Below are 27937 nucleotides of genomic sequence, written 5' to 3' on the forward strand. Positions count from 1 at the left end.
TCATTGCATGTACCTAATGATACAAGTTCAACATATAATTGAAGAACGTGAATGAGTAAACAATCATAAATGGGAGTTTTAAACACTTTTCTCTCAGTGCTTAACACATAAACAGGCCAGGGAGCCTATAGAAAGATTAGAACTAGACAAGTAGTTATCACTCATATGCACACACTCACGTATGTAGAATACTCACATATTTAATTTCACATATTTTTCTCAAATACACTATAAGCTCATAATTCTAAGCATATTAGTAAAAAATATAGGACTACAATTTCAATGTAGTGCCACTAGCCAAGCTTGGCCAGTGGACAGTTAAAAAATAGCTATTCTAACACAGCATTAATTAATACAAAATAAAGAACATGTAAAACCAGTTTCTCAGCACACTAGCCACATCTTTGTGTACAAAGATGAAGAATATTTCCAGCTTCATAGAAAATGTTCTAACTACAGTTTACCTACCACAGAAGTCAATAAAAAAATCTGCCAACCTTACATGGTTTTAAATTCAATAACACATGTCTAAATAACATATGGGTGAACGAAATTATCAAAGTGAATGGTCACAAATTTTATATGAATTATACGGAAAAAAGAAAGTCTTTCTTGTAAAAACTGATTGCCCTCAATGTACATATATTACAAAAGATGGCCTAAAAATTAAATTACCTGTGAATGCACTGAAATAAATTAAAAATAGAAAAGCTAAAATTAAATACAAGTAATGTATAAGAAAAAAATGAATAAACAGTAAACAATCACAATAAAGAATAATGTTACAATAGAGAGAAGAGAAAGGCCAAAGGTATTTTCATTGAAAATGTCTTTAAAGTTTGATGAAAGACTACTAAGAATATACACCTATTAACACATCCACAAAAATAATAAATTTAACATTTTAAAAAATTGATAAGGGCTGGGCACAGTGATGCCTCCCAAAGTACTGGGATTATAGACTTGAGCCACCAGAACTGGCGTATTTCTAGATTAAACATGGAAATACCATTATGGTCTGTACAGTTATTTAGAGGCAATAAAAGTATATTTTTATTACATTTTAATGTCTATATGAAATAGAAAATTCATGAATACTCATTACCAAATGCAGTACCTCAAATAGAAATCTGAGTATATCCTACATGTATTAAATAAATTCAGTTTAGACATAAACTTTCCTACAAAAATAGTCTACAAACAGATGGCATAACAGGGAATGATAACATTTAAAAATAAAGCAGTACTCTCAACAAATGCTTCCAGGTTATAGAAAAACAGAAATTCTTCCCGAGATAGCCTGGATACCGAACCTTTCAAGAATATAGTTATGAATAAAAACATGGTCAAATATCCTTGCGAACACAGATGAAGAAACAAATCTTACCCTACATAAAATACATATGCACCGATTTTTTTTTTTGAGACAGAGTCTCCTGTTGCCAGGTTGGAGTGCAGTTGTGCGCTCTCGGCTCACTGCAACCTCCCACCCCTGGTTTAAAGTGATTCTCCTGCCTCAGCCTCTCCAGCAGCTGGGACTATAGGTGTGAACCACCATGTCCAGCTAATTTTTGTATTTTTAGTACAGATGGGGTTTCAGCACGTTGGCCAGGATGGTCTCAATTTCTTGACCTTGTGATCCCCTTGCCTCAGCCTCCCAAATGGGTTGGATTACAGGCCTGAGCCACCACACCCAGCCAGCACTGATACTTTGATATTTTATGAGGGAAATATACAATGATCATCATGGATTTATTTCAGAAACAAAGGCGGGTTTAACATTTGAAAAAATAAAAGAAGTTTATAAAAAGTTATATAAACAAAACATATATCACTCCAACTGACACAAATTAATAAAAAATGTTACAATTGATAAAAATCTATTAGAAAATAGGAATATTACAAAACTGCTTCAATACGAGAAAAATAGAATGAAAAAGACAAAAGCTTTGTAAATATGAATAACATGTTGAAGTATTTTTTGCCAAAACCAGAAAACGATACATATGATACACACAGAACTTTGATTGTACCTTCTGTTCAACTATGGGTATAAAACCCTAGCCAGTGAAAATAAACGAAAATAAAACTAAGTTATAGCACATGGATTAAAAAAAATAAAAGTGTGATGATTTGCAGATAAAATGCTCTTTATATAGAACACCCAGAAAAAAATCAATAGTTGATATAATAGATTTAAATATATTAAATCAGTGGAATAAGTAGATATAAAATAAAAATGCAGACATCAATTGTATTTCTAACAACAAACATTACTAAAGAGAATTTTAGAATCAGGATGCCACTTACAAAAGCATGAATATAAAATACCTACATTTCTGTATGACTTCAATCCCCCAAATACAAAATACAATAGAAGTTAAAGATAACACAGTATATTGAAGGAAACACTATGTTGATTAGAAAAGTGAATATTATAAACAAGCTAATCTTTGAAAATTAGAGAATAAATGCAGTCACAAACAATCCCAGGAGAGGCTTTTTTTTTTTTTTTCTGGATAGCTTTATTGAAGTGTCATGCACAAAGCATAAATTTCACCCACTTAAAATGATTAAAAATCAATGATGTTTAGTATGTTCACAGAGTTACAACCATCACCACTACTGAAATTTAGAAAGTTTTCATCATGACACAAAGAAACTTTCTAGCAATTAGTGGTCATCTCCTATTTCCACCTCCCTTAGGCATTGGCAACCACTATTCTACTTTCTGTCTCCATGGGTTTGACTGTTCTTGATACTTCATAGAAACTGACTCATATAACATACAACTTTTAGAAAGGCTGAATACCACAAATATCATGTTGCGAAAAACGAGCCCGACACGAATGCTGGGATATCTGTACTTTAGTAATTGTGTGTATCCTACTTCAATAATTGATTTAGAATTTTCTTATTAGAGCAAATAACATAATTCATTTCAAGATTTATGCAATCATAATATTATTTCTATTTTAAGAAATATAAAATTTATCTGATGCACTGCAAACGCAAACGCTTTACTTCTAAAGCTTATGCTTACAATGATATATTTTTGAAGATCCACACTCGTCTGATTTGAGTCCACGTACATGTAGCATTGCACAGTTATGTTCAGCATGATCTGACTCTTTTATCCTGTAATGGAAAGAAATCCATATTCTGTTACATTTTAGGCAAATGATTCATGAGACAAAAACATTTTCCATGTACTGTAAGAAAAGAACTTTATGGAAAAGGGTAATTAAATTTTTCATAATATTAGTAAGAGTCATTATTCTGAACACTCAATAGCGTGGTTCCCCTTCATCCATGGGTGATATGTTTCAAGACCCCAGTGGATGCCTGAAACGGCAGATAGTACAGAACCTATAGAGAGATTATGTTTTCTCTACACATTCGTAACTATGCTAAAGTTTAATTTCTAAATTAGGCACAATAAGAGATTGACAACAATAACTACTAATAAAAATTATAGCAATATGCCAACAGCACTACTACTGTGCTTTGAGGATATTCTTAAGGAAAAATGTAAGCGTGGCTTTTTAATAAAAACAAGCACTGCAATTCCCTGATAGTCCGTCTCAAGCTTGTCCAACTCGGTGCCCATGGGCCGCATGTGACCCAGGACAGCTTTGAATGCGGCCCAACACAAATACGTGAACTTTCTGAAAACATTCTGAGATATATATATATATACATTTTAGTGTTAGTGTATTTTATGTGTGGGTCAAGACTATTCTTCTTCTTCCAATGTGGCCCACAGAAGCCAAAGACTGGACACCCCTGGTCCATCTGATAACCAAGAGGGTTACTAGGTGACTAATGAGTGGGTAGACATTATGGACTACTATGATCTTTTGTAAAATATTTATGTCAACATTTCACTAACTTTCCACATCTTTCTTCATGTCAAGGAGTCCACATACATTTATTCATATTATTCTTCTGAATTTATCATTTATATATATTTTTATATAGCACCATACAAAACAACTTACTCATGTTTGAAAGTCAAACCGTTGATTGTCACCCATGGATGATGACTGCTGTCACGAAACACATCAATCCACGAGGAAGATAAAATGGAGGTCAGAAATTTCTAAAAGAAAAGGAAGAATTTTCACTTAAGTAATAATTATGAAAACATTATAAAAGCAATATATTAAAGTTGAAAACCACTATTTGCAGTACCAAAAACTTTCATAAATGTTTATAATTTTGATATAAATAAACTCTTCAACATTTATACTTAGTACTTTCATTCTTATTCTCATGTTAATAAGTACCTGTTAATTCTTGCATTATAATAGTGACCACAATTGACGGAATAAACCCAGGAAGGATTTAAATAAGTTTAGTGATACTGTGCATTCATTCCTCCAGATACTGTGACTAAATCAATCTATTTTTGTACTATATTTCCCAGAGTTGGAGATTTAGAAGCGGAATGAGAAGTTGTCATTCGGAAATAAATGACATAGAAGCTACAGATTGGGTTTTCTGGGCACCACACCATTCTTTAACTAGATAAACCCTCACTTTTAACTGATTTGGTTTTGGTGGAATAACAGTGGTCCTGACCGGGTGGTGTAGACTCGTCTCTCTCTGGTACTCCCGGCTAAACACAATTATAACCCTGTGATTAATGAAAGACGAAAACAACGGAGAACTCTGAAAGGCGGAAAGAGATAGACGAAATTGTCTGGGACACTAGCATCAGGGATCAACAAAGTGTCCAAGCGAGCATGTGAAGTCCCCCACCCGACAGAAGAAGGTGACCTAGGCCTGCTGTTTCCCCGCACCCAACCTGGCAACAGGAGGAGGCCCAGCAAAGCTCACTCCTGCTCTGTATTGAAGGGGAGTCACCTCCACACCACCAGGCGAGGCTGGTACCACTGGCGAGGATGATCTACCAGGAGACCTGCTATCAATACAGCCAGAGGAAGTGCTTCCTTCTCATTCCAAGAGACACCAGGGTGGATGTGGGTGAGGAGGATCAGCAAAGCGACCCCATGACTACCAGTGCACCACCCAGGGTCCTCTTTGTCCCTGAGGGCAGGAGACCCACTTCCCCATCCAGAGACAAGGACTCAATGGATTCTTAGTGTTGTTTGCACATAGTACAGCAGTGAACAGTAACATACTACTGATAACTGCAATAATATGGAAGAATTGCACAAATATCAGATAGGAGTGAAAAATACAGACATGAAATTTACACTGTATGATTCCCTTTATATAAATTCAAGAACAGGCAAATGCTATTTATAATTTTAAAAGTCAAGGCAGTGTTTTGGAGAGGAGTCAGGGTAAGTGATGAGTGTATACACAGGGGTGGAACTGCTAGAGCTGGAAACTTTTATTTCATCATCTGACTTATATCACAAGAGTTCATGCACTTTGTGATCAATCTGCATGACCAGATCATATCATGCCCGATAAAATTAGATGCAACATTTATTGTGTATTGAAAGTATTTATAGAAGCATGGTTTTCTTTGAAAAGCAAAAACTGAAAATAAAAGTACATTAGCAGTATATAACTTTAAATACATTATTGAGTCAATTAAGTCAATCAATTGAATAATACATAAACTTGAAAATATATAAGATAAATACATGTACACACATATAGATGCTTACTACAAATGTATTATTCACTGAAAGAAGCTTTTCATAAAATCTTTGAAACATTTATATCTTACCGTTTCTTCTTCATTATCTATAGAAAGCAGACTGGAGTTCTTTGAAGCACAGGCCAGCAAACTCTCTGCCCAAGTTCTTTTTTCCTTGCCAATGTAATAACAACTGTTGGAATATGTAATCCACTCCTCAGGACAATGGCCACAATGACGTACTAAATAAAGATATGAATTACTATGCAGAACAATATGAATGTTTACAGATGAAAATTAGTTTACATATTTGCAACAGTATAAACCTGTATGTGCTTAACATATTTATGCATCCTTACAGGCTTATAAATATATATTTTTTAATAACCGAGTCCGTCATACACACATGCACAGACAAGGGTTAGCCTGTCATCTCTAATCGTGTTCCCATATAAAGCAAACCACCAAAAAAAATACACTCTACACATGTCTTGAACGTCACTGATACACAACTGCTTTTTTAGGATAGTAAAATTATTCATTTCATATCATCTCATAGCAGTAGGAAACTTCTGTTAATTGGGAGAAAGAGGGTAGAATGATTTTAAGTGAGTATTTCTACTTATCGGAGAAAAGGAAATGCTGCCTTATAATCTTTGTTTATAAATATTTATGGCTGAATTTTATGGCTTATTTTCTGCAAAAATGCCATCATTCTTTTACATGCCTTAAAACAGACACAAAATATAAATTGTACTAATATCAGAACGTTGAAAATAAAAGTGTACCTTTCTGAGTTCTTGTATTCGGGAAAGAATTGTTCTGTTCCAGGATTGTAATAGAAAAATTAAAATGAGTTTTATAAAACTAATATCTAGATAAACCATAACAAGTTTACTTTCTTACTTTGAAACTTTGTGTGTTATTTAAAATGGGAACAATCTTTAATAAAATTAATTTTTCCTATAAAACTAAATGAATAGATCTTTGAAAGAAGTATTTTTAAAGACTTTAGCACAAAACTTCACCATCACTTATAGTATTTGATGTAACCACTTTCAAAAATTAATTTGTTTTTCTAAATACTTTTCTCCAAAGCATGCCTTTGAATTATGAAATCAGAAAATACATTGTGTGTGTATGTGTGTATATCTATATAGATAGATAGATAGATAGATAGATAGATAGATAGATAGATAGATAGATTACAAACACACAAAAAAAATACATGTTCTCTACAATGATTTTGTTATTTGTGTTCTGAAAAGTTCAGAATAACCATATCACTTTTGGGTCCAAATTATACTAATATCTGAACGTTGAAAATAAAAATGTACCTTTCTGAGTTCTTGTATTCAGGGAAGAATTGCTCTGCTGCAGGACTGTAATAGAAAAATTAAAATGATTTTTGTAAAAACTAATATCTAGATAAACCATAACGGGTTTAGTTTCTTACTTTGAAACTTTGTGTGTTATTTAAAATGGGGACAATCTTTAATGAAATTAACTTTTTCTATAAAAATAAATGAAGTAATAGATCTCTGAAATAAACATTACAATGAGAGTTCTATTCTTCAACAGTATGAAATATTTTGAGGCACTTCCAAGCATTAAAGTAAAACTTTCCCATCTAATCTTTCAAGAATGTGCTTACAAGGAATAACAACCACTGTTTTTAACACAGTGGCCATCAGGACAATGCAAATGATTCCCAGGACCTCAGCAGTGAGCTTCTCTGGAGGTGGCAGTAAACCTGCAGGGAGAAAAATAGAGGCACTGAGAGAGGGGAGATAGAGAGTTGATTAGGATTCCATACTAGAGAACCCACATGCACAGGGAAATATAATGATAACCTCTGGCCTCTAAATCTACATCTACTCTGGTAATCTTTCTCTCAGAATATACCAGTTCATTTTCAGGAAACATAATGTTCCATGAGTGGATCGCCGATTACGGTTGAACAATGCCCTAATAAAATTAGTCTTCTGATGTCATATTAGAATATTAGATCCCAATTATGAACTCTGATTCTCACAAGTGCAAAATATTCGCTAATCTTTCCCCACCCTTCTGCACTCAACTGCACGTCCTGTAACGATAATATTGAAGATCTATTTAATGTGTTACCTTGGCAGTCATATATTTGATCAATCCCTTGATGATTCAGAGAAGGATTTTGAAGGTTTAATTCTACTTGGAATATTTCCTGTTCGGTTCCTGAAATGGAGCTTTTATTGCCTTTAGGTTTCCTTTGCTGCCTCTTTGGATCCTGGGCCAGACTCACTTCTGAGAAGGTTCCTCTTTGTTTATTCATCTCTGCAGCTGTGTGATGTCAGGGACTGTGCTCTATGATAACTGCATTTAAGAAGCTATGAGTGGTGTATATTTTGACAGGATCCCTGGTATAGGCAAACTGCATGTGTTGGGGCTGAGCAGTAATGTTTACTTTGCTGTTGACCAATGTAAAATGCTGGTACTAATTTCCTAAAGCTTTAAACAAAAATCTCATGATATAATTGGTAATTTTTTAGATGTATTCTGTATTTGACATAATATTACTAGTGGGAACTATAAAAACATTAAACTTGTGAGAACTAAGAAATTCATGAAAAAAATACTTGTATTAAATTAGGGTTAGATTCTTCAAAAACAACACCAATAGACTGCACGTGTTAACAATTAAAATACTGTATTTAGTAATACACGAATTTTATTATAGTTTTAGGATTCATTGATGGTTAAGGATTGTGTGCCTTAAGATAAAGTAATTTGCTAGCATATAGAGTAACTTCTTATACTAAATTTCTAAATTAGGAAATCAGAAAAACCATTAAAATTTTAAAAATACATCTCATATCTTGTAAAACATTACATTACTGTATGCATAAACTAAATACTACTGAAAACAAAACATATTTTGAATTGCTTCTTTTACACAAGAAATTGGTAATTGATTTAATAATTAAAATAAGAAAACCTAAAATGATAAATAAACGTGTGGGCCATTTTTGGAAGAACAGTGTCCAATCAAACTTTCAGAAAGCTCCTATGGTTGTAGAAGTCAGTGAGGGTCGCTTTGGTTGTATAAGTAATTGTAATAGTTCAGATAATGTAATTTAATAATCTAGTCAATGAGCTCTGTAGTCAGTGAGACTACAATTAATTCTAGCTTTGCAAGTTATAATGGGTGACCTTTACTAAATTACTGCGTGTCTACTAACCTAGTTTACTAATCTACATTGGGAAAAATAATTTATAAAGTATACTACATGCAAAACTAAACACACAACCTGGGACATGTTAACACTGAATATATAATATATATTTTGCCTATTTTTAACGCAATTACCATTTTATTATTTCTGATTGGCATTAGAGTGTGTAAAATAACTCATTAATTAGGCATCTCATGTCAGTGTGGTACATCTTTTTTGCAATATTTAATTGTTTTAACTCTTCCAATTGTTTATAATGCAGGTCAGATTTGCATTTTATGGAAATGATTTCATCCTTGCTTTTATTAAAAATTAAAACTGCTTTCATTAAATCTATGTATGAGATTGAGAATTAATGTTTGACATTCATAATTTGATGTATCCATTTCAAAAATTTATTTTTAAAGCTTGGTCTAAATGTAAAAAACAGTTAAACCAGTAATGATGACAGAATCCAAAATGAATTGTTCATTGTCATGATGGTTGTGGGTTTCACTCTGGATTACACTGATTGGCAAACCTATTATTATGTGTGCATCTACTTGAGTGATTCTCCACAGGCTATAATGTGGATACTCTAAGAAATCCTCAAACATGTTTTATATTTTGGCTCGTTTTTCACCTTGAATTATTCACATGAAAAGAGTTCTACCTTGATTTTACTCTATATAAACTTTACCTCAGGTGCATCACAGCCAGTATTTACAAACTTCCACTAAATCAGAGGAGCAAGTAGAGAAACAGGGAGAGTAGCACCACATACCTTCTGTCACCAGAAAGCCACACGCCCTTCAGTGGAGAGGTCAGGTTACCTCCTAAAGACACAAACCTTATCTGTGATCTTCACAGACTGCCCTTTGAAGGGTCAGAGTGAGGCAAGAGTGGAAAAAGTAGATTCCTCGCCAATGTGTCACTTCAGATTTGAACAGGAAATTCTCACCCTAGGGCTATTTTGAATCAGTTTATCTCATCACACACTCTATAATATAGGAGACTTTGGGTGGCTAGGGTGGCATTTGTTTGTCCATTTTCAGTGCCTCTTAGAAATTATTTTAATAGTCGACAGGGTGGGGGGAGAGCAGAGATTTGACCCATGGAGTTGATTGTTTCCTTCTCAGTCACAAACACCAAAACCTTGTAACTTTTTAAAAGTATCTTAGATGTTTACTTTCTACATTTAGACAAGGTACCTAAAACTTGACATTATATACTTCTTTATCATATACCCCTATAATATCACTGCTATCATAATAAAAACATTTAATAATATTACCAATAAGAATTTAATGTACTTGTCACTGTTTTGAGAAAATGCTACATTGTCAACTTAATCGTAACTGACATCAATTCTCCAACTTATCTTCTTGATTTCTTTGCCGTAGTTCTTAAAATTCCCTCATTTGTTTTTCTTATGTAAGCTAACCAGATTCCTCTGATTAAAATAAATGTCTCTTGAAAGAATAAAATATTAAACAATACTGAGCTATATCTCTATGCCAGAGACTGAAATAATAAAAAACTACTCACTATATTTTTCACTGATTCCCTCTCTAATAATGACTTATTGTCTGCATTTTAATAGAAATATTTGTTGTAAGTGATTAAAGCTTAAGTTAAACTATGTAGGGAGGTAAAAGCAATTTTTAAGACCTCAACTACTTAAAAATGGGGAGGCCAGAAAATGGAAATTTTTAAAACATAAGTAAAATGGAACATGAGTGTCTGGGTGTGGTAGCTCATGTCAGTGATCCCAGCATCCAGAATCACTTGAACTCGGGAGTTTGCGGCCAGCATGATACACAGGATGAAACCCCATCTCCTCAAAACAAATACAAAAATTAGCCGAGGATGCTGGTGTTTGCTTGTAGTCCCAGCTGCTCTGGAGGCTGAGGTGGGAGGATCGCTTGCACCCTGGAGGTCGAGGTTGCAGTGAACTGAGTTAGTGTCTCTGCACTGCAGCCTAGGCGACAGAGCCAGACCTTGTCTCAAAAATAAATAAACAAAAATTTAAAGAAACAAATGGTATACAAACATCAGGAAAAATACTAAAAATTATCTCGTCGTATTAAATAAAAATCTTTCATCATTTTCTGTCAAGAAAAGGGGGAATGTTTATGCATGATTCTATTGCCCAGGCTGGAGTGCAGTGCTGCATCTCGGCTCACTGCGACCTCTGCCTCCTGGGCTCAAGTGATTCTCCTGCCTCAGCCTCCTGAGTGGCTGGGATTACAGACACACGCCACCATGCCCAGCTAATTTTTTTTGTATTTTTGTAGAGACGAGGTTTCATCCTGTTAGCGAGGATGGTCTCCATCTCCTGACCTTGTTATCCATCTGCTTCGGCCTCCCAAAGTGCTGGGATTACAGGCATGAGCCACCGTGTCCAGTCATTATCTAAAATCTAAAATGTTGGATTTAAATCCATATTTATTTCTTTGCAATCAGAATTACTATTTGCCCTTCCATCAGAATGGCTAATGTTGGCTATGCATAGATGTTTTTCTGTAAAATATATTGTAATATATTTTCATAAAATAAATTAATGCTATATGCATATATGCTTGTGTTTATATTGTATCTATTTCTATTATAAGTAAATTTATTTATATTTACATTTTATTATATTTCATAAACTAGGTTAATTTTTTCTGTTAGTCACATTATGGAATTAAAACAATAAAATCATTCACTAAGGATGCCACATAACGTATCATTCACTAATGTTTTCTGTTTCAGTTTGAAATACTGATGTCTACCATTGCTACAAACATCCACTTGGAGTTTTCCATTAAATAGTGTTATACTGTAATTGTTTGCTTAATGACAGGGATAGTTCCCAGGAATGTGCCTTTAGGCAATTTCATCCCTGAGTCAACACTATAGAGTGTATTTACATAAACCTAGATGGTACAGCTACTACACACCTATGTTATATGGGATAGACTATTGCTCCAAGGATATGAACCCATACAACATGTTATTGTAGTGAATAATGTAAGCAGTGACCAGAATGGTAATTTTTATCTAATCATATATAAACATAAAAAAAACAGTAAAATATGGTTTAAAAAAGGTTAAAATGGCATCCTTTTATAGGTATATTTTACTATGAATGAAGCCTGCGGAAATGGCATTTTCCCTGGGTGAGTCAGTGAGTAAGTAGCAGTGAAAGTCAAGGCCTAGGATATTACAGCATGCTACTGCAGGATTCATAAACTCTACACTAGGGTACACTATATTTATGCAGCAGTTTTATCTTTTGCTAATAATAAATTAACTTTAGTTTACTGCAACTTTGTTGGTTTCTAAATTTTTTATTTTATAGAAACCTTCTGCCTCTTTTTAAATACCCTATATTTAAAAACACAAATTGCACAGTCTTAAAATCTATTTTCTTTATATTCTTATTCTACAAGCTTTTTTCTGTTTTACATTTTAATTTTTTTCTTTTTAACCTTTCTTTTAAAAAAACTAAGACACAAACACACGCATTAGCCTAAGCCTACACAGTGTCAGCAAGATCAGTATCACTGTCATCCCCTCCACATCTTGCCCCACTGGAAGGTTCAGGGGCAATAACACATGTGCAGCCATCCTCTCCTATGGTAACAAGGCCTTCTTCTGGAATTCCTCCTGCAGGACCTGCCCAAGGTTGTTTTTCAGGTAATTGTTTTTGTAGAAGTAGAAGGAGTACACTCTAAAATAATAATTAAAAGTATACTACAGCAAATACATAAACCAATAATATTGTCATGTATTATCATTATCAAATATTATGTAGTGCATGTATTTGTGTGTGATACACATTATTCCACTGGCAGCACAGTAATTTGTTTACAACAGCATCACCACAGACACGTGAATAATACACTGTACTGCAACTATTGCTATGACATCACTAAGTCATAGGAATTTTTCAGCTCTGTAATAATCTAGTGGGACCACTATCTATCTACTATAGTAGTAGCGATATATAATATATAATTTATTATTTGGTCTGTCATTGACCAAAACATCATTTTGTGGCACGTGACTATATATCATGTCCTTTGTTAATCGAAATAATACAGGTTTCTAGCCGGGCGCGGTGGCTCAAGCCTGTAATCCCAGCACTTTGGGAGGCTGAGACGGGCGGATCACAAGGTCAGGAGATCGAGACCATCCTGGCAAACACGGTGAAACCCCGTCTCTACTGAAAAATACAAAAAACTAGCCGGGCGAGGTGGCGGGCGCCTGTGGTCCCAGCTACTCCGGAGGCTGAGGCAGGAGAATGGCGTAAACCCGGGAGGCGGAGCTTGCAGTGAGCTGAGATCCGGCCACTGCACTCCAGCCTGGGCGGCAGAGCCAGACTCCGTCTCTAAAAAAAAAAAAAAAAAAAAAAAGAAAAGAAAAAGAAATAATACAGGTTTCTACTGTTTGAGCATTTAACGTGAATGAAGTTTATGCTTATACAAAGGCACAATAAATATATAAAAACAAAAAAATAGAGAAGTAGAGTAGAATTTACTCTATTTGATGTGTATATATATGTGTATATATATGTTTATATGATGCAAATACACACACACACACAGAGCTTACGGTAATTAATATTAGGTGTCAACTGGACTGGATGGAAGGAAGCCTAGATAGCTGGTAAGTGTTGTTTCTGACTGTATCTGTGACGGTGTTGACAGAGGAGATTGACATGTGAGTCACTGGACTGTGCAAAGATGACTCATCCTCAGTGTGGGTGGGCACCATCCAATGGCTGCCAGGCGAGTAGAACAAAGCAGCTAGAAGAAGATGGGGTAAGCTGGCTTGCTGAGTCTTCTGGCTTTCATTGTTCTCCCATGCTGGATGCTTCGCTTCTGTTCCTCCTGCCTTTGGACATCAGACTCCAGGCTCTTCAGCCTTTGGACTCTTGTACTTACACCAGTGGTTTTACAGGGGCTCCTGGGACTTTGACCACAGACTGAAGGCTGAACTTTTGGCTTCTCTGCTTTTGAGGCTTTTGACTCGGACTGAGCCACTACTGGCTTCTTTCTTCCCCAACTTGCAGATGGCCTATTGTGGGACTTTGTCTTGTGATTATGTGAGCCAATTCTCCCTAATAAACCTCCTTTCATATATACGTGTATCCTATTAGTTCTGTCCCTCTGGAGAACCCTAACACCGAACGTACATATGTATTACTATGACTATTGCAAATAATGACAATATCTGGTTTCCTATGAGTTATGGGTAAGTTGGAAGTCAATAACAAGTGAAAATATACTTTTAATGTAACATGAAATAAAATAATTTTCAATGAATTTAAAAAATTAAGTGAATTAGTTATTACAAACTCTAAATAAAATAAAATTTAAATATCTTCAATAGATTAAACACAGATTCCCAATGAAAACTTGGATATTCAAAAAGAAGACTTAAAGTAAAGGAATTACATGGATATACTTAATTGGATATTGAACAGTGTATTAACAATAAAGTTTCCAACACTGAAATAAGTATTTATATTAGAATTTGGGGAGCAGATACAGGCTAATTGGTAAACAAAATAGAGAGTAATCTTACTTTGTTTGTACTGGTATAATAAAATGTCACAAACCAAGCAATGTATTAACCATACAGATATATTACTCACAGTTCAGAGAGCAGGGAGGCCCAAGATCAAAGTGCCAGCAGGTTTACTGTAAGTTGTATTAAATTAACAAGTTTCTATGTGGAAAGTAAAAATGAAAATGTCTATTATGAAAACATAAGGGAACAAAGAATTTAAATACTTGGTAGTGTTCAATCAGAATGTAATAAAAATTAAGTTATAATTAATAACTGTGCTTACGTATTTCCATACAATTAAAATACATAAGAATAATATTTTAGATATTCATCATTATATTAAGTGTAAAGTATTTGAATGTAAAATCAAAGAATGCATATATTCAGTAATAACTGTTTGTTGTCTTTATGAGGCATTCCTTTCATGTAAGCATAAAGAAAAATGAATATAAAAGTAGAGCTACCATGTGATCCGGCAATCCCACTCCCAGGTATATACCCAAAAGAAAGAAAATCAGTATATCTCAGGGATAGCTGTAATCCCATGTTTGCCGCAGCACTGTTCACGATAGCCAAGATCTGGAAGCTACATGAGTGCCCATTAACACATGAATGGAGAAAGAAAATGTGGCATATATAAACAATGGAGTAATATTCAGTCATAAAAAGAATGAGACCCTGTCATCTGCTACAACATGAATGGAACCAGGGGTCATTATGTTCAGTAAAATAAGCCAGTCACAGAAACACAATCATCACATGCTCTCACTTACTTGTGGGATTTAAACATCACAACAATTGAACTCATGGAGAGAGAGAGTAGAAGGATGGTTATCAAAGATTGAGAAGGATAGTGGAAGGACAGTAGTAGGGAGGTAAAAATGCTTAATTAATGGTTATAAAAATATTTAGAAAAGATGAATAAGACCTAGTGTTTGATAGCACAACAGGGTCACTACAGTCAATAATAATTTAATTGTACATTTAAAAATCACTAAAGAGTATAATTAGATTGTAACATAAAGGATAAATCCTTAGGGAGATGGAAACACCATTTTTACATGATGTCATTATTATGCATTGCATGTTTGTCTCAAAGCAGCTCATGTGCCCAAGAAACATATACACCTACTATGTACTCACTGAAATTAAAATTGAAATATTTAAAAAAGAAAAGATGAAGATAAAATATTCAAAAACATATACCATATCTCACAAACTGGTAGAACACTATTACAGTTAATGTGCTGTCTTAATATAAGGCAAGCCCTTTACTGGAATTGAAGAAGCATGCTTCATAATGTTAGATTAACTTTCGAAACCACTAGTAATATACATTTTTATCATTGCATGTACCTAATGATACAAGTTCAACATATGATTGAAGAAAGTGAATAAGTAAACAATCATAAATGGGATTTTAAACACTTTTCTCTCAGTGCTTAACACATAAACAGACCAGGGAGCCTATAGAAAGATTAGAACTAGACAAGTAGTTATCACTCATAGGCACACACTCACACATATGTAGCATACTCACATATTTAATTTTACATATTTTTCCCAAATACACTATAATCTCATAACTCTAAGCATATTATTAAAAAATATAGGACTACGATTTCAATGCAGTACCACTAGCCAAGCTTGGCCAGTGGACAGTTAAAAAATAGATATTCTAGTTCAACTTTAATTAATATAAAATAAATACCATGTAAAACAAGTTTCTCAGCACACTAGCCACATCTTTGTACACAAAGATGAAGAATATTTCCAGCTTCACAGAAAATGTTCTAACTACAGTTTACCTACGATAGAAGTCAATAAAAAAAATCTGCCAACCTTACATGGTTTTAGATTCAGTAATACATGTCTAAATACCATATGGGTGAAAGAAATTCTCAAAATGAATGGTCACAATTTTTATATGAATTATAAGGAAAATAGAACAGAACTCTTTCTTGTAAAAACCGATTGTCCTCAATGTATATATATTACAAAAGATGACCTAAAAATTAAATTAACTGGAATGCACTAAAATACAAATAGAAAAGCTGAAATTAAATACAAGTGATATATAAGAAAAAAATGAATAAACAGTAAAAAGCCATGATAAAGAATGTTACAATAGAGAGAACAGCAAGGCCAAAGGTATTTTCAATGAAAATGCTTTTACAATTTGATGAGACTACTAAAAATATATGCCTACTAATGTATCCACAAAAATAACAAATTTAACATTTTTAAAAATTGATAAGGGCCGGGCACTGTGATGCCTCCCAAAGTGCTGGGACTATAGGCTTCAGCCACCACAACTGGCTTATTTAACATGGAAATACCATAGTGGTATTTAAAGTTATTTAGAGGCAATAAAACTATATTTTCATTACATTTTAATGTCTGTATGAAATAGAAAATTCATACTCTTTACCAAATGCAGCACCTCAAATAGAATTCTGAGTACATCCCATATGTATCAAAGAAATTCAGTTTAGACATAAACTTTCCTACAAAAATAGTCTACAAACTCAGATGACATTACTAGTGAATTATAACATTTAAAAATAAAGCAGTACTCTCACCAAATGCTTTCAGGTTACAGAAAAACAGAAATTCTTCCCAAGATAGCCTTGATACCAAAACTTTTCAAGTTTATAGCTATGAACAAAAACATGGTCAAATATCCTTGTGAACATGGATGAAGAAATAAATCTTACCCTACATAAAATATATATCCACTCTTTTTTTTTTTTTTTTTTTTTTTTTTTTTTTGAGACAGAGACTCCCTCTGTCGCCAGGTTGGAGTGCAGTTGTGCGCGCTCGGCTCACTGCAACCTCGGACCCCCGGTTTAAAGTGATTCTCCTGCCTCAGCCTATAGGTGCCTATAGGTGTGCACCACCATGTCCAGCTAATTTTTGTATTTTTAGTACAGATGGGGTTTCAGCATGTTGACCAGGATGGTCTCGATCTCCTGAGCCCGTGATCCGCCCGCCTGAGCCTCCCAAAGTGCTGGGATTCCAGACGTGAGCCACCGCACCCAGCCAGCAATGATATTTTATGAGGGAAATATACAACGATTGTCCTGGATTTATTTCAGAAACAAAAGCTGGTTTAACATTTGAAACAATAAAAGTAGTCTATAAAAACGTTATATAAAGAAAACATATATGATTCCAACTGATACAAATAAAAATGTTACAACAATTGATAAAATCTATTAGAAAATAGGAATATTATAAAACTGCTTCAATATGAGAAATATAGGATGAAAAAAACCAGCAAGCTTTGCAAATATGAATAACATGTTGAAGTATTTTTTGCCAAAACCAGGAAACGATACACATGATACACACAGAACTTTGATTGCACTTTCTATTCAACTATGGGTATAAAACCCTAGCCAGTGAAAATAAATGAAAATAAAACTAAGTTATAGCACATGGATTTAAAAAAATAAAAGTGTGATGATTTGCAGATAAAATGTTCTTTATATAGAACACCCAGAAAAAAATCAATAGTTGACATAATAGATTTAAATATATAAAATCAATGGAATAAGTAGATATAAAATCAAAATGCAGACATCAATTGTATTTCTATTTATAACAACAAAAACTATTAAAGGGAATTTTAGAATCAGGATGCCATTAACAAAAGCATAAATGTAAAATACTACAATTCTGTATGACTTCAATCCCCCAAAACACAAAATACAATAGATATTAAAGATAGCACAGTACATTGAAAGAAACACTTTATGTTGATTAGAAAAGTCAATATTATAAAGAAGCTCATCTTTAAAAATTACTTTAGAGAATAAATGCAGTCACAAACAATCCCAGGAGACGCTTTTTTTTTTTTCTGGATAGCTTTATTGAAGTGTCATGTACAAAGCATAAATTTCATCCACTTAAAATGATTAAAAATCAATGATGTTTAGTATATTCACAGAGTTACAACCATCACCACTACTGAAATTTAGGAAGTTTTCATCACCACACAAATAAACGTTCTATCAATTAGTGGTCATCTCCTATTTCAACTTCCCTTAGGCATTGACAACCACTATTCAACTTTGTGTCTCCATGGGTTTGACTGTTCTTGATACTTCATAGAAACTGACTCATATAACATGCAACTTTTACAAAGGCTGAATACCACAAATATCATGTTGCGCAAAACGAGCCCGACACGAATGCTGGGATATCTGTACTTTAGTAATTGTGTGTATCCTACTTCAATAATTGACTTAGAATTTTCTTATTAGAGCAAATAACGTAATTCATTTTAAGATTTATGCAATCATAATATTATTTCTATTTTAAGAAATATAAAATTTATCTGATGCACTGCAAACGCAAACGCTTTACTTCTAAAGCTTATGCTTACAATGATATATTTTTGAAGATCCACACTCGTCTGAAAAAAGTCCACGTACATGTAGCATTGCACAGTTACGTTCAGCATGACCTGACTCTTTTATCCTGTAATGGAAAGAAATCCATATTCTGTTACATTTTAGGCAAATGATTCATGAGACAAAAACATTTTCCATGTACTGTAAGAAAAGAACTTTATGGAAAAGGGTAATTAAATTTTTCATAATATTAGTAAGAGTCATTATTCTGAACACTCAATAGCGTGGTCCCCCTTCATCCACGGGGGATATGTTTCAACCCCAGTGGATGCCTGAAACGGCAGATAGTACAGAACCTATAGAGAGATTATGTTTTCTCTACACATTCATAACTATGATAAAGTTTAATTTCTAAATTAGGCACAATAAGAGATTGACAACAATAACTACTACTAATAAAAATTATAGCAATATGCCAACAGCACTACCATTGTGCTCTGAGGATATTCTTAAGGAAAAATGTAAGCGTGGCTTTTTAATAAAAACAAGCACTGCAATTCCCTGATAGTCCGTCTCAAGCTCGTCCAACTCGCTGCCCATGGGCCGCATGTGACCCAGGACAGCTTTGAATGCGTTCCAACACAAATACGTAAACTTTCTGAAAACATTCTGAGATCTATATATATTTTAGCTCGTCAGCTATCATTAGTGTTAACGGATTTTATGTGTGGGCCAAGACTATTCTTCTTCTTCCAATATGGACCACAGAAGCCAAAGATTGGACACCCCTGGTCCATCTGATAACCAAGAAGGTTACTAGCTGCCTAATGAGTGGGTAGACATTATGGACTACTATAGTCTATTGTAAAATATTTATGTCAACATTTCACTAACTTTCCACATCTTTCTTCATGTCAAGGAGTCCACATACATTTATTCATATTGTTATTCTGAATTTCTCACTTATATAGATATTTTTATATAGCACTGTACAAAACAACTTACTCATGTTTGAAAGTCAAACCGTTGATTGTCACCCATGGATGATGACTGCTGTCACGAAACACATCAATCCATGAGGAAGATAAAATGGCGGTCAGAAATTTCTAAAAGAAAAGAAAGAATTTTCACATAAATAATAATTATGACAACATTTAAAAACAATATATTAAAGTTGAAAACTACTATTTGCAGTACCAAAAACTTTCATATATGTTTATAATTTTGATATAAAGGAACTCTTCAACATTTATACTTAGTACTTTCATTCTTATTCTCATGTTAATAAGGACATTTTAATTCTTGCATTATTATAGTTACCCCAATTGACTGAATAAACACAAGAAAGATTTAAATAAGTTTCCTGATACTGTGCATTCATTCCTCCAGATACTGTGATGAAATCAATCAATTTTTGTACTATATTTCCCAGAGTAGGAGATTTAGAAGAGAAATGAGAGGTTGTTATTTGGAAATAAATGACATAGAAGCTACAGATTGAGTTTTCTGGGCACCACACCATTCTTTAACTAGATAAGCCCTCACTTTTAACTGATTTAGTTTTGGTGGAATAACAGTGGTCCTGACCAGGTGGTGTAGACTTGTCTCTCTCTGGTACTCCCGGCTAAAAGCAACTGTGATTAATGAAAGACAAAAGCAATGGAGAACTCTGAAAGGTGGAAAGAGATAGATGACATCGTCTGGGACCCTAGCATCAGGGATCAACAAAGTGTCCAAGCGAGCATGTGAAGTCCCCCACCCGACAGAAGACGGTGACCTAGGCCTGCTGTTTCCCTGCACCCAACCTGGCAACAGGAGGAGGGTAATGATGGGAAGTCCCCTCCACACCACCAGGCGAGGCTGGTACCACTGGCGAGGATGATCTACCAGGAGACCTGCTATCAATACAGCCAGAGGAAGTGCTTCCTTCTCATTCCAAGAGACACCAGGGTGGATGTGGGTGAGGAGGATCAGCAAAGCGACCCCATGACTACCAGTGCACCACCCAGGGTCCTCTTTGTCCCTGAGGGCAGGAGACCCACTTCCCCACCCAGAAACAAGGACTCAATGGATTCTTAGTGTTCTTTGTATATAGTACAGCAGTGAACAGTAACAAATGACAGATAACTGCAATAATATGGAGGAATTGCACAAATATCAAATAGGAGTGAAAAACACAGACATGAAATTTACACTGTATGATTCCCTTTATATAAATTCAAAAACAGGCAAATGTTATTTATAACATTAAAAGTCAAGACAATGTTTTGGAGAGGAGTCAGGATAAGTGATGAGGGCACACAGGGGTGGAACTGCTAGAGTTGGAAACTGTTATTTCATGATCCGACTTGTATCACAGGAGTTCATTCACTTTGTGACCAATCTGCACGACCAGATCATATAATGCCCGATAAAATTAGATAGCAACATTTATTGTGGATTCAAAGCATTTATAGAAGCATGGTTTTCCATGTAAAGCAAAAACTGAAAATAATCAAAAGCACGTTAGTAGTATATGAATTTTTAAACATTATTAAGTCAATCAATTAACTATTACATAAACTTGAAAACATATAAGCTACTCCCTACTAAAAACATAAGCTAAATATATATATCCACACATATGGATGATTTCTACAAATATATTATTGACCGAAATAAGTTTTTCATAAAGTGCTTATAACATTTACATCTTACCATTTCTTCTTCATTATCTATAGAAAGCAGACTGGAGTTCTTCGAAGTACAGGCCAGCAAACTCTCTGCCCAAGTTCTTTTCTCCTTACCAATATAATAACAACTGTTGGAATATGTAATCCACTCCTTAGGACAATGGCCACAGTGACGTGCTAAATAAAGATATGAATTACTGTCTAGACCAATATGAATTTTTTAAAATGAAAATTTTTTTACATATTTGCAAAGGTATAAACCTTTATGTATGCAACATATCTATGCATCTTCAGAGGCTGGTAAATATGTAGTTTTAAAATACCCAGTCACTTATATACATATGCGCAATAAAAGGTCAACCTCTCATCTCCTAATTGTGTTCCCATATAAAGCAAACCAGCAAACAAAAATCTACTCTATACATGTCTTGAAAATCAATGAACTAATCTGATTTTTAAGGAGCAATAAATAACTTGTATCTCATAGCAATAAGAATTTGAACACAACAGATAAAAACAAAGCATAGTGATTTTACTTACAGTTGATGACAAGGGAATGCCTTACTCTAATCCTTATTTATGAACATTTATTGCCAAATTTTATAATTTTTCACCCCCAATTTTTTTTGTACAGCCTAAGATCAAGAAAAAATAAACTGTACAATATTAAAACTTTAAAAATTATTATATACCTTTCTGAGATCTTGTATTCAGGGAAGAATTGTTGTGCTTCTGTGTTAATGTAGCTAGAAAAATTAAAGTAATCTTTGTAAAAAATTAGCACCTAAATCAATCATAATAATTTTAAGTTTTTGTTTGAATTTTTTTGTGTTAGAGTTAGAATAATATCGAATAAAAATGATTTTAAGAAAAATTTGATAAAGTAATAATAGTTTTTTGGAAAAGTATTTCATAGATCTAAAGAACCAAATTTCACCATCTCATATAGTTTTTATAATTCTTGATTTAACTACTTTCAAAAATTAATTTCTATTTCTCAGTAAGGTTTTTCAGACTCCTAGAACATATTTTTGAGTTATGAAATCAAAATATATACATGCAATTGCATCAGAAGCGAATACTTTCAACAATTATTCTTTCATTTATTCTTTGACAAATTCTGAATGACCATTCCACATTCAGTCCAAAGATATACATTACAATGAGAATTCTATTCCCTGAAAATATGAAATGTATAGAGGCACATTCAATCATTAACATGAAAATTCCCCTTGTAATCTTCTAAAATAGACTTACAGGGAATAACAACTATTGTTACCACAGAGGCCATTAAGACAAGAAAGATGATTCCCAGTATCCCAGCAATGAGCTTCTCTGGAGCTGAGGGTAAATCTGCAGGGAGTGAAATGGGAACAGTGCGAAAGGAGAGGTGGACATAGTTGTTTAGAAGATTCAAAAACAAAAGAACCTGAATGCACAGGAATCATATGGAGAAACTTGGACCCCAAACCCTCATCTCCCATTGTAATCTTTTTCTCAGAATAATATACCATTGCATTTTCAGTAAAAATAATGCTCCATGAATTCTTTGACGAAGACTACACATTTCAACAATGAGTTAAATCAGTCTTCATATTTTATATTGAAATAGCATATCTCAACTTGAAATTCTGATCTTTGCAAATAGAAAATATGTGAGCACTCCCTGCTCTTTCCCCACATCCCTGTACCCCAAGCTGCACATCCTAGACTGTTATAGTGAGGATCTTTTAAACGCTTTACCTTTGCAGTGATTGGTTTTGTCATTCCCTTGAAAATCCTGAGAAGTTTTTTGAAGGTTTAATTCCGCATAGGTTATTTCCTGTTCAGTTACTAAAGTGGATCTTGAATTGCCCTTAGGTTTTTGCTGCTGCCTCTTTTGGTTTGGGGGCAGATTCAAGTCTGAGTAGATTACTCCTTGGTTATCCATCTCTGCAGTGTGTGATGTCAGGGACTGTACTCTACAATAACCATAGTTAAGAAGTTAATAAATGGTTTATATACAATATTCCCTAGTGCAGTTAAAAGGGTGAGGTGGAGAATGAGTATTGGAGCTCATTTTGCATTAAAGAATCTAAAGTTGTTTCTTTAATTTTCTTCAAGCCTAAACAAGTTTCTTATGGTAAAATATTTGTTTTAAAAAAAATATTTTTGGGTCCGGCGCGGTGGCTCATGCCTGTAATCCCAGCACTTTGGGAAGCCGAGGCGTGCCGATTACAAGGTCAGGTGATCCATACCATCCTGGCTAACACGGTGAAACCCCGTCTCTACTAAAAATACAAAAATTAGCCAGACACGATGTCAGGCGCCTGTAGTCCCAACTCTCAGGAGGCTGAGGCAGGAGAATCGCTTGAACACGGGTGGCAGAGGTTGCAGTGAGCCGAGATCGTGCCACCGCACTCCAGCCTGGGCGACAGAGTGAGACTCTGACTCAAAAAAAAAAAAGAGAGAAATTTCTACGTTTGACAAAATATTATTGCTGGGGCAATAAGAAGCAATAAATTACTAAGGAATAAAGAAGTTCAGGAATAAAAATACATTTCTTAAAGTCTGATGCTTTACCTGTATTAAAAATTAAAATGTATTAGAAAAAGTTCTGCACTCATTTTTTATGTTAATTTTGAAATCCAGTAATGGTTAAGACGATGTGGTCTGCACATGAGTAATAGTAAAGTTGAGATATATACACACACACACATATATATAAATTTCTTGCACTAAATTACTTTTATTTAGTAATTTATATACATTAATGAAAATCAATAGGGGTAATTAAATGGTCTTTTCTTAATGGTTGAAATGTTCTAAGAAATTATTAAAAATTATTTAAATTACTAAAAATGATTACAAATGTGAATATTTGTACATGTCAGGAAATGCTATATGACACTGTTTGAATAACCTAAATAGTATTAGGAACACCACATAAATTGTTAATACTTATAGAAGTATTGGTAATTTAATAAGTAATTGGTAATTTATTTCCTGGCTAAATTATGAACCAAAAAATGATAAATAAAAGTATAGGTAATTCATGTTAAAGCACATTTCATTTAAACTTATAGAAAGATTTTACAGTTGTCAAGGTGAGTAAAGGCCACTTTTGTTGTGTAAGTACTTGTAAAATTTCAGATAATGTAATTAAATCATTTAGTCAATGGGCTCTGGAGTGAGTGAGATCTAGAATGAATTCTAGCTTTGACACTTACAATGTGTGACCTTTAAAAAGTTATTCTATGTTTAATAACCCAGTTTGTTAATCTAAGACGGGAATAAGAACATATAAAACGTTGCATGTAAAACATTTGCCACTCAACCTGGTACTTAAAGTTCTCAATAAGCATTAGCTATTTTAATTATTATTTTAGTCACAATTGTTATGTTACTGTTTCTGATTCGTGTCAGTTAAAGAATGGAAAATGAATCTTCAGATAAGTCTCCTATATCCGTGTGCTACATCTTTTTTTGCAATATTTTGATAAACTTTAAAAAAGTATTTTGATTGTTTTGTATTACCTTTAGCATTTTATGTACTCTACCTGATTGTGATTTTTATTAAAAATAAAAACGCTTTTATTTAATCTACATGTCTGAGGAACTGTATTTGGCTTTCATCAATTGATTCATTTATTTTAATAATTTTTAATGGCTAAGCTAAATATAAATTATTATTCAAAGATACATGATGTACTGATTACAAAATACAAAATTAATTGTTCATTATTGTGATGTTAATAGGTTTCACTTAAATTATATTGATCAACAAACCCACTAGGTTTCCACAAACAAGAATTTGAAAACTTTAAGAAATCCTTCAACATATTTCATATGGTTTTTACCCTGAGTTATTCAAATGAAGACAGCAATATTCTACTTTGATTTTACTGTATATTAATTATACCTCGTTTGTACCATATTGAGCACTTGTAATCACCCACTAAATGAGGTAGGCTAGTAGAGAGTTGGAGAGTAGCAACACATACCTTCTGTCCCCAGAAAGTCACACATCCTTTAGTGGAGAGGCCAGGTTAGTCTCAAAAAAAGGCCTGCTATAGCTGGGTAATAAAAGGTGAAATTTAAAGGCATAAATCCAGGACAAGAACAAACAATGCCTACAATCTTCGCAGACTGCCCTGTGAAGGCTCAGAGTGAGTCAAGAGTGGAAAAAGTAGATTTCTCATCAACGTGTTACTAAGGTTTGAACAGGAAATTCTACACATGGGCTATTGTGAAATCAGTTTAATCTCATCACACACCTCCAAAATATAGGATACTCTGGTCTGTTAAAAGTACAAGGTTGACTTTGAAAGTGGGTCATTTAGTTGGTCCATTTTTCAAGCGCCTATGAGAATTTTTTTTTCTGTTTTGATCACAAACATTGCCAACCCCCACCTTGTTAAGAGTGCCTTTTAGACTAGATTGCTAAATCTTAACATTGCATACTTCTTTTCTTTATATTATTTTATTATGTCACTTCCATTATAATAGAAAACATTCTAAAACTCATAGTAACATTATCAACTGATAGCTACTGATTTTTTCCTTAATTATTCTGAAAAATTACTGCAGTAATTACTCAGTTGACTGTAGCTGACACAAAAACCATCATTGCCAAAGTTATGTTATTAACTTAGTTCTTAAATTTTTGCATTTAATTTTTAAAAAATAGATTATTTAATCTTCAGATTACCATTGATGAAAATAAATGTATCTTGGAAAGGTAAAATATTAATCAATTTTGAAATATATTAGCATACCAGAGATTGAAATATTAAATAGCTATTCATCATATTCTTCATTTATCCATTCTCCACCATAACAAATTATCTCAACTTCGATAGAAATATTTAGTTGTAAATGACAAAAACTGAAGGCAAGCTCTGTATTGGGAAAAAGTAATTTTAAAATCTCACTAGGAGAAAAGTCAGCAAATTGGCAGAATAGGTGGTCCCCCCCACATATGCCCCAACAGCAACAATAATGTTTCAGCCATCCACAGACAAAAGTGGAGGAAACTCCCTTTGAGGGAGTTTTGGAATTCAAGTAGGAGTTTGTAAAATGCCAGTGGAACCCAAGACCTAGGTTGCTTTAGAGAATAGATTTGCATTCAAGTGGCAGACTTACCAACAGTGATTCCATCTCCAGACCTGAAAAGAGACCCATCCTCCTGTGGACTTGCCTTCAGCCGCATTAGGACTTCGTCATGCTGCCAAAACCATCTGTCCAGGGGCCCAGGAGGAGACTCAAACACTAGTGTCTCAGGAGGTAGGCATATCAACTGTAGTCTCAATGTAGACCCTGAAACAGCCCTCTAACTTGGCTTTAGCTACTCTCAGCCACAACTTTTGAGATCAGTCTTTCACCCACAGAGACTTCCTGGGAGACATATACATCTGTTCCCCTGGGGCATGCTTGCTGACCTCTGTCCTCTAGAAGATACTAAAACGGCCCTGAATCTCCACTCAAACTCCTCTCAACTGTGGCCTGAGTTAATCACAGGAAATTGCTGTGAGACTCACTTATCTTTGTCAGCAGTACAGGCTTGCTGACTTCAGTTCCATGGTAGTTTCTGAAACAGCCTTGAATCATGACCCTCATCCTTCTCAGCTGTGGGCTGTGAGCAGTCTTGCCAGCTCAGGGATACAGAGGGAGGGCATGTGCATCCATGTCCCGACTGGGAGACCGTTGACCTAGGTTTCACAGCACATCCTGAAATGGGCCAGAAAAGGGGGTTCAACCCTTCTCAGCTATGCTAGAGAGCAGTTTGCCCACACAGGGACCTGGAGAGAGACATCATAAGTGCCCCTAAAGGTACAGACCTTAGTTTTATTTCAGATCTTCAAACAATCCTGTGATCCAGCTCCAGCCCATCTTAACTACAGTCTGAAGCAAGTTTGCCTGCCCAGATACCTGCCAGAAAACACACTCATCCATGACCCCAGAGACAGACATGAAGACACTGGTTTCAGCTATAGACTCCGAGGAAACCTTGTGACTTAGCACTAACTCCTCTCAGCCACAGGTTGAGGAACCCACTCAGAGACCCATGAGCAGCCTTCCCAGAAAAACAGATAAACTCTCCCCCAACTACACACCTAATAATAGACCCACCATCTACAGACCCTGAAGTGGACCCTCATTCCCTCCCCAGCCCTATAGAGTATGATGCTAGAGCCAGTTTGGTCCTCTGAGGGACTAAGGAGGATACAAGCCTGCTAGAAGCCCTAGTAACAGGATCATGAACCAAAGATCCCACTCTGGACCCATAAGCAACCATGTGATCCGGCTGTAACCCCATTCAACCATGACACTGAAGGCAATCTCATCAGCCCAGGACCCTAATAGGAGAAGGTCTTAACCTACCGAAACCAGTCTGTAAAGACTGAAAGAGATGTCTGCTCTTTCAAGTGCACAGACACCAGTACAAGGATAAACAAATAACAAAGCATCAGACATATATGACACCACCAAAGGAAATGAATAAAGCTTTAGCAACTGATTCAAATAAATGGAGATCTATAAGTTTTCTTTAAG

General features: G+C 34.5%; 2 protein-coding genes across 11 annotated transcripts in view; both read right to left on the bottom strand.

The window, feature by feature from the left end:
- The window catches only part of LOC105463187 (NKG2-C type II integral membrane protein-like), a 27375-nt gene extending 12843 nt beyond the window's left edge, over positions 1-14532 (bottom strand). The window contains exons 1-6 of one of the 4 annotated variants that reach the window (XM_071072252.1): positions 14459-14532; positions 7272-7370; positions 6955-6999; positions 5708-5859; positions 4002-4102; positions 3044-3138 (exon numbers count right to left, since the gene is read on the bottom strand). In XM_071072252.1, coding sequence (XP_070928353.1) covers positions 3044-3138; positions 4002-4102; positions 5708-5859; positions 6955-6999; positions 7272-7308 — 430 coding nt within the window. In that variant the 5' untranslated portion in view covers positions 7309-7370; positions 14459-14532. Of the gene's footprint in view, positions 1-3043; positions 3139-4001; positions 4103-5707; positions 5860-6954; positions 7000-7271; positions 7371-7744; positions 8194-14458 lie in introns of those variants that run through there. The other 3 variants (XM_071072255.1, XM_071072251.1, XM_071072253.1) reach the window with 3 other exon arrangements.
- Positions 7333-27937, bottom strand: LOC105499932 (NKG2-A/NKG2-B type II integral membrane protein). Of its 7 annotated transcripts, none has more exons than XR_011609402.1 (8): positions 23147-27937; positions 22661-22756; positions 22096-22149; positions 21429-21580; positions 19737-19837; positions 18764-18858; positions 14459-14532; positions 7333-7370 (listed from the first exon to the last, which is right to left on the bottom strand). XR_011609402.1 is itself a non-coding variant. In XM_071072257.1 (8 exons), exons 3-8 carry the CDS (start codon positions 23331-23333, stop codon positions 18747-18749), a joined length of 702 nt encoding a protein of 233 aa, XP_070928358.1. In that variant the 5' UTR covers positions 23334-23364; positions 25387-25458; positions 26528-27937; the 3' UTR covers positions 18056-18746. The 7 variants fall into 7 exon arrangements, 6 of the variants coding, with proteins under 6 accessions (XP_070928361.1, XP_070928360.1, XP_070928359.1 ...); XM_071072257.1 differs by lacking the exons at positions 7333-7370; positions 14459-14532 and having other exon boundaries at positions 18056-18858; positions 23147-23364; positions 25387-25458; positions 26528-27937; XM_071072259.1 differs by lacking the exons at positions 7333-7370; positions 14459-14532; positions 22096-22149 and having other exon boundaries at positions 18055-18858; positions 23147-23364; positions 25387-25458; positions 26528-27937.

Source organism: Macaca nemestrina, chromosome 10, assembly GCF_043159975.1.
Source record: "Macaca nemestrina isolate mMacNem1 chromosome 10, mMacNem.hap1, whole genome shotgun sequence".
Classification (NCBI taxonomy): domain Eukaryota; kingdom Metazoa; phylum Chordata; class Mammalia; order Primates; family Cercopithecidae; genus Macaca; species Macaca nemestrina.

Bases quoted from the DNA above. Each gene is read 5' to 3' on its own strand.
- LOC105499932 (XM_071072257.1), bottom strand. From the start codon at position 23,333: ATGGATAACCAAGGAGTAATCTACTCAGACTTGAATCTGCCCCCAAAC. The intron at 22,757-23,146 runs GTAAAGCGTTTA...CACTCCCTGCAG, and splicing joins CAAAACCAATCACTGCAAAG to ATTTACCCTCAGCTCCAGAG. The intron at 18,859-19,736 runs GTAAGTTGTTTT...TTTCCATTACAG, and splicing joins GGTTTGACTTTCAAACATGA to GATAAAAGAGTCAGGTCATG.